The sequence below is a fragment of the Pelodiscus sinensis genome, chromosome 1 (genome assembly GCF_049634645.1).
Source record: "Pelodiscus sinensis isolate JC-2024 chromosome 1, ASM4963464v1, whole genome shotgun sequence".
NCBI lineage: Eukaryota > Metazoa > Chordata > Testudines > Trionychidae > Pelodiscus > Pelodiscus sinensis.
The window spans coordinates 331,317,211-331,329,182 of NC_134711.1; the positions used below are offsets into that span (position 1 = coordinate 331,317,211).

Consider the following 11,972-nt stretch of genomic DNA (forward strand, 5'->3'; position numbering starts at 1 on the left):
GGACCTATACACAGGTGGGGGGTCCTAGCGCCCAATCCCACCTACCCCGAACAAGTTCTGTCCGGTTCCAAGAAACCAGCCACAGATCCCTGGTCAATTTACCCTCTGGACCTTACCCACAAATCACGCTGGGCCAATCCTTTAGAATCTATATCTAAAGGTTTATTATTACAAGAAAGAAAAGCCTGAGAGTAAGGTTGTTAAAGTACAGTACGTTACATGCACCGAATCTTCCAGTTCTCGATGCAGGCTCTAGCAGAGATGTTGCAGCTGCTGGTTTAAAAGTTCTTATTGCACATCCTACGATCAGGATGGGTTCACAGGTCTTCCGGGCTCTTCAATCCCTGCAGTGCTGCCTCTGGGATGAAGTGCTGAGCTGAGAACAAAATGGCATCAGCCGCATGGCCTCTTTATACCTCCTTCCTGGCCTCTTCTTGTATGCAGCAAGTCACCTGGTCAGAGGCCAATCTCTATGTTCCCTGCTGGCTGCTCTCAGGTGACAAACCCGCCAATCTCTGTGGACAACTTATACCTCCAGATCAGCGGCACAGCCATGGGTACACGCATGGCCCCACAGTATGCTAACATCTTTATGGCTGACCTAGAACAACGTTTCCTCAACTCCCGTCCCCTTTCACCCCTCCTCTACCTACGGTACATCGATGACATCTTTATGATCTGGACACATGGCCAAGAAACACTGGAGATATTCCACAGAGATTTCAACAACCTACACCCCACCATCAACCTCAGCCTGGACCATTCTACACGAGAGATCCACTTCCTGGACACCACCGTACAAATCAACAATGGAAAATTAGACACCACTCTCTACAGAAAACCCACCGACTCATACAGTTACCTACATGCATCCAGCTCCCATACAGAACACACCACACGATCCATCGTCTATAGCCAAGCCCTTCGATACAACCGCATCTGCTCTAATCCCACTGACAGAGACCAGAAGCTTCAGGATCTCTACCAAGCATTTATAAATCTCAACTACCCACCCAGAGAAATAAAAAAGCAAATTGAAAGAGCCAGACGAATACCTAGAAACCATCTACTTCAAGACAGACCCAAGAAAACCAACAATAGAACACCACTTGTCATCACCTACAACCCCCAACTTAAACCTGTCCAACACATTATCAATAAACTACAGCCTATACTGGAACAGGATACCATACTCAAAGAGGCTCTGGGAGACAGACCCATAGTCTCCTATCGACAACCACCTAACCTCAAGATGATTCTTACCAACCACCACAGGACATACCACACTAATACCAACCCTCTCACTAATATCGCTCTCACAGGCCTTGGGAGGTAGGCCAGTCCTTGCCCACAGACAACCCGCCAACCTGAAGCATATTCTCACCAGCAACTACACACCGCACCATAATAACTCGAACTCGAACTCAGGAACCAATCCTTGCAACAAACCTCGGTGCCAACTCTGCCCACATATATACACCAGCAACACCATCACAGGACCTAACCAGATCAGCCATACTGTCACTAGTACATTCTCCTGCACATCCACCAACGTAATATATGCCATCATGTGCCAACAATGCCCCACTGCTATATACATCGGCCAAACAGGACAGTCCCTACGTAAAAGAATCAATGGACACAAATCTGATATTAGGAATGGCAACATACAAAAACCTGTAGGGGAACACTTCAATCTGCCTGGACACACAATTGCAGATCTAAAAGTAGCCATCCTGCAGCAAAAAAACTTCAGGACCAGACTTCAAAGAGAAACTGCTGAGCTACAGTTCATCTTTAAGTTTGACACAATCAACTCTGGATTAAACAAAGACTGTGAATGGCTTGCTAACTACAAAAGCAGCTTCTATTCTCTTGGAATTCACACCTCCAGATCAGCTGCTAGAAGTGGGCCTCATCCTCCTTGATTGGATCCACCTGGTCATCTCCAGCCTGATCCTGGCCTGCATATTTATTCCTGCCTCTGGAAATTTCCACTACATGCATCTGACGAAGTGGGTCTTTGCCCACGAAAGCTTATGCTCCTACACTTCAGTTAGTCTATAAGGTGCCACAGGACTCCTCGTCGCTAATACCAACCCTGGCACCTTCCCTTGCAACAAACCCCGTTGCCAGCTTTGTCCACATATTCATTCTGCTGATACCATTATTGGACCTAACCAAGTGAGTTATAAGATCAAGAACACATATTCCTGCGCATCCAGAAATATAATCTATGCTATCATGTGCCGAAAGTGTCCGTCTGCTATGTACATTGGACAAACATCTCAGACACTTCGCCAAAGGATTAATGCCCACAAAACAGATATCAGACAAGATCACAAAGAGAAAACAGTTTCTTGCCACTTTAACCAGAAAGGACACTCTCTAAATGACTTAGCCACCTGCATTCTGCTACAAAGACCTTTTACATCTGCACTTGAAAGGGAATCCTCTGATCTGTCATTCATGTTAAAATTCGACACTTGCCAACAAGGACTTAACAAGAATTTGAACTATCTCACCCATTACCAAGACAGTTTCCCCAATTATCACCTGTAATACCATTGTGACGTAGTGGGGGTACTTGCTGGGCTGTGGTGACTCCTGCTGTCTGGAGCAAGACCCAGCAGGGAAAACCTCGCTAGGCAGAGGTAATGCCAAACTTGTTGAACCAGTGGCCAGACACCCCCCATGGAGAGGAACAAAGGAAGGTGGAATGCTGCCCTGGCTGGGGGGCAGGGCTGCAAGGGAATTTAGTTAGTTACTGTGGGAGAGCATGGAGGAGAGCCTAGGAGAAGGGGCTGGAGTTTAGGGGCCCAGTCTCCCCCATCTCAAGGGGGCCTGAGGCATCCTAGCCCAGCTCTGTGACCAGACTACATCTGTGCTGTGCTGTATCCTGGAGAGGCAATAAACTTCCTCTATTCCACCGGCTGGTGCAGTCTGTTTGTGCCATTTCGGGGTGCAGGAGACGGGGAACCCCCAACGCGCCGTCACACTGGTGTCAGGGGTGGGATGCACTGCACCCTGTGGATGAAGCTCCCAGCGGCAAGCGACAAGGCACAGTAGAAGCAAGAGCCCTGGAGCCAGGCGTGCTGGAGACAGAGCGAAGCGGTTCCTGGGAATCGTGGGGTGCTGCAGTACTAGACTGGTGAGTCTGCACCGAGGGGCCCAGCGGGCGGATGGCCTACGCCCGACTCTTGAAGGCAGAGCTGGTGGGGCTGTGCAGAGAGAGGGGCTTGCCTGTGCAGAAAGCAACCAAGGCCCAGCTGATTGCCCAGCTGGAAGATAATGACCAGCCACAGGGCCAGGATCTTGTCCCCAGGGGAAGCAGCCAGACCCCCCCTGAGAGTGTGTCAGGCTCAGAGAGGGGGAGGAGCGCTGGAACCCAACGGAGAGATGAGACAGCGTCTCCCGGGAGGCCTGCAAGCCGTAGCCCATCTAGGGCAGGGGCCAGCCCAGCGGAGCTGCGGCGGCTGGAGATCCAGCTGCGGATCAGGGAATTGGAAGTAGAGGACCGAGAGAAGGACTGCCAGGACCGAGAGAGGGAGCGCCAAGATCGAGAGAAGGAGCGCCAAGATCGAGAGAGGCAGCGACAGCATGAGCTGGCCATGGCAGAGCGGAGAACCGGCGGGGCACCGGCTGCGCCAAGTGCGGATGGGCCCCAGGGTCCCAGGACTGCCAGACGCTTGGAGAGGCTCGTGGTGGCCCAACTGAAGGACATGGGTGACATAGACGGGTTCCTCAGTGCCTTTGAGAGGGCCTGTGGACTGCAACGGGTCCCCCCAGCTGACTGGCTGCAGGAGCTCATCCCCGCACTGAACCAGGAGGCGGCCGGAGTGCTCAGTCAGCTGGAGGACCTACAGCCAGGGGATTACAACCGAGTCAAGGAGGCCCTGCTGCACAAGTTCGGGCTGACCCCCGAGATGTACAGGAAGAAGTTCCGGGGGGTACAGAAAGGGCCACGGGAGACCTATGTGGACCTGGCCTCCCGCCTGGTGCAATACTGCCGCAAGTGGGTGTCTGGAGTCGGAGCCCAGACCGCAGAGGAGCTGCTCAAGCTGGTCATGATGGAGCAGTTCTATGAAGTGTGCCCACCCAAACTGAGGCTGTGGCTCAAGGACCGGAGACCAGAGAACCCCCAGGAGGCCGGGAGACTGGCGGATGAGTTCACGGAGAGCCGGTCCGGGTGTGAACGGGAGTCCCGGAGAGAGAGGGAACCGCGCAGAGACCGGATCTCGGCTGAGCGACGGAGGGAGTCAACTACGGGGCGAGACCAAGGAACAGGTCGTCTGCGCCCCAGAGAACCAGCCAGGGCCTGGACAGAGACAGCCCAAAGCCTAACTTGCCATCGCTGTGGGCAAAAAGGCCACAAGAGGGCTCAATGCACCAGGTCCCAGGACCGGGGACTTTCCAGGGTTAACTGGCTGGGGCGGGAGGAAGGGCAGGCTGCCCCAGAGGCAGGGGCTGGCCGGCAAACCTCAGCTCAGAGAGAGGGGAAGGATGCTCAGTGCACCTCCCCTGGGAGGTCTGATTCTCAGGAGGCGGATTTCTCCGTGTACCGGGTGGGGGCAGGACGGTCCCTGCGGAGCGAGTGCCTCATACCCCTGGAGGTGGATGGTAGGAAGGTGACGGGCTTCTGGGACATGGGGGCGGAGGTGACTCTGGCCCGATCCGACATAGTGGCCCCAGAGCGGATACTACCCCACACCCAGCTGACCCTGAAGGGCATAGACGGGTCCCCGTTTAAGGTGCCTGTAGCCAGGGTGCATCTGAAATGGGGGGCCAAGGAGGGCCTCAAGGAAGTGGGGGTGCACCCGCACTTGCCCACCGAGGTGCTGATGGGGAATGACCTAGAGGAGTGGCCCCATGAATCCCAGCGGGCTGTAGTCACTACCCGGAGCCGGAGCCAGAGCCAGCGGGGGGCTGACAACCTGGGTCCAGGGAAGGACTCCGGGCAGCGTCCTCAGGGTCCCATCCCAGTGGACATGGGGTCCAGCCAGGCTGGGACTCCGGAGCTAGGCAAAGGTGGGGGACAGGTCCCGATCCCTGCCTCAGCAGCTGAATTCCAGGCTGAGGTGCAGGCAGACCCCTCCTTGCAGAGGCTGAGGGACCAGGCTGGCCTCCGTGCAGCTCAGCCCCGGGGGAGAGGTGGCCAGGAGAGATTCCTGCGGGAGCGTGGGCTCCTGTTCTGTGAGTGGCTCCCCCCCAGGAAGGCGAGGGCATGGGGGGTCCAGCGGCAGCTGGTCGTCCCCCGAAAGTATCGCCTCAAGCTGCTGTATTTGGCCCACGATGTCCCCGTTGGGAGCCACCGGGGGATCCGGAGCACCCGGCTGAAGCTGCTCCAGCACTTCTATTGGCCGGGAATCTTTACAGCCGTGCAGCGGTACTGCCGGTCCTGTGACTCCTGCCAGAGGGGCGGGAAGGCCCAAGACAGGAGGAAAGCGGCTTGGGGGTCTCTACCCCAGATAGACCCTCTGGGCTTGCTGAGAGAGTTATGGGAGGGGAAGACCTCCCTGGATGGAGCTTCGGGGGTGGAAGCCGCCCTGGCTGTCCAGAGAAGGCTCACTGGGCTCATGGCCCTGGCCTGAGAGACCCTGGCCAGAGATCAAGGCCAGCGGAAGGGTGGGTGTGACCCCCGAGGACAGGCCTGCGCCAGTCGCCCTGGAGCGGGGCGGCGAGTGGACAGAGGGAAGCCAGCTCATGTGGGGCCTTGCCACGGCCGGCCTGAGTCAAGGGGAGCACCCATGTCCCCGGGGCGGGTTCCCACGCAGAGGACCCGAACTTCCCTAGGTCACGAGCGGAGTGACCCTGCTCAGTTCGCTCTCGGAGGGGGGAGAACTGTGACGTAGTGGGGGTACTTGCTGGGCTGTGGTGACCCCTGCTGTCTGGAGCAAGACCCAGCAGGGAAAACCTCGCTAGGCAGAGGTAATGCCAAACTGGTTGAACCAGTGGCCAGACACCCCCCATGGAGAGGAACAAAGGAAGGTGGATGCTGCCCTGGCTGGGGGGCAGGGCTGCAAGGGAATTTAGTTAGTTACTGTGGGAGAGCATGGAGGAGAGCCTAGGAGAAGGGGCTGGAGTTTAGGGGCCCAGTCTCCCCCATCTCAAGGGGGCCTGAGGCATCCTAGCCCAGCTCTGTGACCAGACTACATCTGTGCTGTGCTGTATCCTGGAGAGGCAATAAACTTCCTCTATTCCACCGGCTGGTGCAGTCTGTTTGTGCCATTTCGGGGTGCAGGAGACGGGGAACCCCCAACGCGCCGTCACAACCATTAACTCACAAACATCCCACTCTCCCTACCTTTAATATCAGCAATTCACAGACACTTACCTTCCTTCCTCCCCCTCCCCCCCCACCCCCCGCTTCCCCCTTCTGTTCTGCAATGTGATTTGTCCTTTTCATATGTGTTCATTTTTTTAATTGTATCCTTTGGTATATATGGTTGTGACTACTTTCTTCCACTATTTGATCTGAGGAAGTGGGTCTGGCCCATGAAAGCTCATCATCTAATAAACCATCTTGTTAGTCTTTAAAGTGCTACATTGTCCTGCATTTTGCTTCAGAGAACCTCAGATTCACCTTGGAAGGATGGTGAAGGCTCAGGCTCCTGTTTCTATACTTTCCTCTGCCTCCCACCTAACAAACTGTCCCCACCAGAGTGGGATCCCATTTCCCTCTTGGCATGACCAATGGCCTGTGGTTAAAGACGGGAAGACAGGGCTCCTGGGTTCTGTCTCTCAGTGTGACACTTGATCTCTGTGTGACCTTGGCCAAGTCATGTCTCCCCATGCCTCAGTTTACCTATCTGCACAATGGAGATATGTTCATAGTCACATTTCTTTCCTGGGTGGTTTGGAGATCCGTCGGGGAAAGGGGCTGCCCAGTATGGTGATAGATACCGACAGTCCCTGAATTGGGATCTGTTACCCATCATCTTGTGTGTCTGCAGGAAGTGTAGGTGTGTCCCCTCATCAGTTACCTTCCTTCAGATCTGTCTACTATCTGCACAGCCGTCCTGAGCACTTACAGGGTATCAGACTCTATAGGGACCTTGGCATTCTCCCCAGGTTTTCATCCCAATCAAGCAGCCAGTTCCTCCCCGACTCAGCCCAGGTGATCTCATCTCCTGTGGGAATGTTCTCTAATTGCTGTTTACTCCTACAGCTGCATAAAGAGCCCAGAAGTCCGGACAGGCAGGTCTGCCGCTGGTTTGCCAGCAGATGCTGCTGCTCTGTGACAGGCAGAGTGAACCCTGCGCCGGCTCCGAGCTTGGCATGTTCCAGCAGACGCTGCGGTAAGAGAACCACGGGGCCCTGCAGACGAAGGGGGAGGCAGGAGACCCTCACGTCTCAACGCTCAGCGTGTCCATCTTTGACCTCCTCCCACCCCTTGCTGACGGATCCCAGCCCTGAGGCGTCTGCATTTCAGGGCCCAGTGGAGCATCCAGGGTGGGAAGTGTCAGCAGATACCAAACATGGCCAAAGTCTGCTGCCCTGGCCCCTAATTTGCTCAGGCCCCACTGAGGGGAAACTTTCCTTGGAGTAAAACCTGAGGGCAGAGCAGTAGAGCCAGCTCTGTGTCCGTGCTCAGAGACCGTCCCCTCCTCCTGGGGCACGGCAGGGCTCCGCATGTGAGTGGGGGCAGGCGGCCGGTACCTGCCTTTTATCTGCTCTCAGGCATGGAGGTGGAAGGTGCCTCCCCACAACAACCCTGAAGATGCTCCTCAGCGTCTCTCGGAGCCTCCTCTGTAAAGTTGGCTGAACCGTCTCGTCTGAAACGTTCCAAAACCAATTTGACGGGAAGTTGACAACCAATAGGGGAGCTTGGAAAAATGATAAGCAAAGAAAAATGAGGTTCTGTCATTGAAGGTGTCAGGCGCCCTTAACTAGTGCATTGGCCAGTCCATTTCGAAGTCCCACCCTGCTAAGCTCTTTGCTCCAGTAATCATAGAATCATAGAATCATAGAACACTAGGACTGGAAGGGACCTCGAGAGTCATCGAGTCCAGTCCCCTGCCCTCATGGCAGGACCAAATACTGTCTAGATCATCCCTGATAGACATTTATCTAACCTCCTCTTAAATATCTCCAGAGATGGGGATTCCACAACCTCCCTGGGCAATTTATTCCAGTGTTTGACCACCCTGACAGGTAGGAATTTTTTTCTAATATCCAACCCAAACCTCCCTTGCTGCAGTTTAAGCCCATTGCTTCTTGTTCTATCCCCAGAGGCCAAGATGAACAAGTTTTCTCCTTCCTCCTTATGACACCTTTTTAGATACCTGAAAACTGCTATCAAGTCCCCCCTCAGTCTTCTCTCTTCTAAACTAAACAAACCCAGTTCTTTCAGCCTTCCCTCATAGCTCATGTTCTCTAGACCTTTCATCATTCTCGTTGCTCTTCTCTGGACCTTCTCCAATTTCTCCACATCTTTCTTGAAATGCGGTGCCCAGAACTGGACACAATACTCCAACTGAGGCCTAACTAGTGCAGAGTAGAGCGGAAGAATGACTTCTCGTGTTTTGCTCACAACATACCTGTTAATACATCCCAGAATCAGGTTTGCTTTCTTAGCAACAGCATCACACTGCTGACTCATATTCAACTTGTGGTCCACTATGACCCCTAGATCCCTTTCTGCCGTACTCCTTCCCAGACAGTCGCTTTCCATTCTTGCCAATGCCAGTGGCAAGGAGTTCCACAGGCAAGAGAGGAACTGGGCACACCATTTTCTTTGGTCCGAGTCGTGTGTTCAGACTGTCGATGCAATTCAGTGTTCCCTTGTCTCTGTGTACCGATTCAAGGCCAGAAGGGACCATTCGATCACCCGCACCGAGACTCTGTATCCCACAGGCCGTGGCATTTCCCCTAGTTACCCTGCACTGGGCTCCATAGCTTGTGTGTCACTCAGACCCCGTCCACATCAGGATTTCACATCCTGAATCAATAGCCACAGGCCGAGAGGGGACCGCAAGGGGAATCCAGTCTGACTCCCGGGATCCTTGTGTCTAAACCAAACCACACTGATGGCCCCACCTTCTTTGAATCCACCCCCACAAAGAAGCTTCCATGACTAGAGCCCCGTGCAGATACAGAAATGTGGCTCTGCCTCTGATCTGCCTCTGCCTGGTTCAACTCATCACCCAATCCAGATTTTACTGCACACACCCCGCCAATCATCTGGGGACAGAGGGGGAAAGGGGAGCAGCGATGGGGGGGCAGAGTCCTGCAGAGAAGATACAGGAAGTACCAGAGCAGGCACTGGGGGCAAGGGATGGCATGGGGACAGGTCAGGCTGTGCGTTGGATGCCAAGGCTTTGCAGGGCTGGATCTGGCCAGAGGACTGAACCTTAGCTCATAAGGAGCTATCAATGCGTGAAAGAACAAGAAGGGACAGCCAGTGTCCACACTCATGGGTCCTGCTGGCACCTACTAACACTTTCCATGACATGACACGTAGCAAAGACGGACACACAGAGCATCATTAAGTATGGAATCGGTGCCATCAGGGTCCGTTGTTCATATCTCTGAATAATGGGAATGTCGTTTTTCAGTGTGGGAAGCCCATTTCATCTGCTTCACTCGGGAGAACAGCCCCCAGGGGTACATGTTGTGTCTCATGGATACACTGTCTCTCCATCCAGGCATTTGTTCTGCGACCATCAACCTGGAGCCTGGATACAGGAATCAGGGGAACATACGGCACGTGCAGGAGATACCATTCAGCTTCAGCGTTGGACGCCTTCTCCTCTACTCCATGTCGGACTCCAACACCACCCACTTTACCATCCCTTCCACCTTCATCCTGCTGGGCATCCCTGGCTGGGAGGCTGCCCATGTCTGGATCTCCATCCCCTTCTGCATCATGTATATCATAGCCCTCTTGGGGAACCTCATAATCCTCTATATTGTGAAGATAGAGCACAGCCTCCATGAGCCCATGTACTATTTCCTCTGCATGCTGGCTGTCACCGACGTAGTCCTGTCCACGTCCATCCTGCCGAAAGCTCTGAGCATCTTCTGGTTCAATGACAGGGAGATCGATTTCAGTGCCTGCCTCACCCAGATGTTCTTCCTTCACTGCTTCACAGTGGTGGAGTCTGGGATCTTCGTGGCCATGGCTTTGGATCGCTACGTGGCCATTTGTAATCCCCTGAGACATTCCACCATCTTGACAAGCCCAGTGGTGGCCAAGACTGGCCTGGCCGTGGTGCTGCGTGGTGGCTTGTCCATTCTGCCCTGTCCCATCCTGGCGAGGCAGTGGCCATATTGCAGAAGCAACGTTATCTTCCACTCGTACTGTCAGAACATGGCCGTGGTGAGCCTGGCCTGCACCGACACCCGCATCAGTAATTACTATGCGCTCTTTGTGATATTCCTACTGACCTGTCTAGATGTGTTTTTTATCTCCGTGTCCTATTTCCAGATCCTCAGGGCCGTGTTCAGCCTCTCCACCAAGGATGCCCGGCTCAAAACTTTAGGGACCTGCGGTTCTCACCTCTGTGCCATCTTAGCCTTTTACATCCCAGCTCTCTTCTCCTTCCTCACTTACCGATTTGGCCACAATGTGCCCCAATATTTCCATGTTCTACTTTCCAATGTGTACCTCCTGGTGCCCCCCATGCTGAACCCCATCATCTACGGGGTGAGGACCAAACAGATCCGGGACAGGCTGCTCCATCTCTTTACTCATCAAGGGACCTGAAGTTTTCTTCTGGTGCTCTGGCTTTCAGACTGAGCTGCATTCGAACCTGGGTAATGACATGGTGCTGGACTCTCCTCCTTGAGTCACCTTCTGGACTAAATCATTTCCTGGTTCTACGGTGCTCTTTCAGAGTGAGAAACCCTGGAATCAGCTTGTGCACCGCTCGTTAACTCATAAGGCTGTCACTTTTCTAATTGCCGGCAAATGGACCTTTGAGCCCTCACGGAATGTCCCACCTCTTGGGCAAAAGCCCCGTTCCTGCTGTGCCGCTTCCTTCAAAGACTTGTCCATGGCTAGGTCATCACCACCTCTCCCCCCACCATCACCTCCGTTCCATCACCACCTTTCCTGGGCTGTTAGGGTATGTCTAGTCTGCAGCGCTATTTCAAGATATGCCCGGTATCCCGAAATAGTGTTTTCTACATCGTTAGAGCTAGCCCATTATTTCAAAATGCAAGCGAAATAACGGGCATGGCACTCTGACGTCCAGGTAAACCTCGTTCCATGAGGATTAAGACAGCACCAAATTTTGTGTAGACACTGCCAAATTTTGAAATAGACTATCTCAAAATAAGCTCAAAATAAGCTATGCAATTTGCATAGCTAAAACTACGTAGTTTATTTCGAGCTAGCGCCACAGTGTAGACACGCCCTTAAAGTTCTGGATTTTACAACATCCTCTGGCAAGGAGTTCCACTGATTGAGTGTGCACTGCATGGAGAAATGCTTCCTTTTGTTTGGTTTGTTTGTTTGTTTGTTCTTATATCATGGGAACTAGTAAATAACTTTCTCTTATTCACTTTCTCCATACCTGTGATGATTTTATAGTATGTCCTTCCCAGAGCTGCTGTACTATCCAGTTTTACTCTTTTGGGGTACATGTTATTTATACAAAAAAATGGCTCCCTCTCACACTGAGGATTTCCCTCTGATGTCCACTCCCATCACTGGGATGTTCACCACCCTTTCCTGGAGGGCTGTGATCTGTGCCCTGGAGCTAAACGATGTGTCTGTTCTGAGAAGCTCTTTTACAGCTGCTTTCTGTGTCTAACCAGCCTGGGACATTCTTCCTTCCTCCCCTTTCTCAAGGGGACCAGCCACATTTTCACTGGGTTCCGACTTTTCTGTATGGTTTCCAGGCTGCTTTAAAAAGGGATGGATAGTTCAGTGGTTTGAGCACTAGCCTATTAAACCTGGGGTTATAAGTTCAATCCTCGCAGAAGGGATTTGGGGCAAAAATTTGTTAGGGATGGTATTTGGTCCT

General features: G+C 53.3%; 1 protein-coding gene across 1 annotated transcript; it reads left to right on the forward strand.

Moving 5' to 3' along the window:
• The first annotated feature begins 9,760 nt into the window (after window positions 1–9,760).
• On the forward strand, window positions 9,761–10,708 carry LOC102444757 (olfactory receptor 52M1-like). Its single transcript, XM_025186257.1, has one exon. It carries the CDS (start codon window positions 9,761–9,763, stop codon window positions 10,706–10,708), a length of 948 nt encoding a protein of 315 aa, XP_025042042.1.
• The last annotated feature ends 1,264 nt before the right edge of the window (window positions 10,709–11,972 follow it).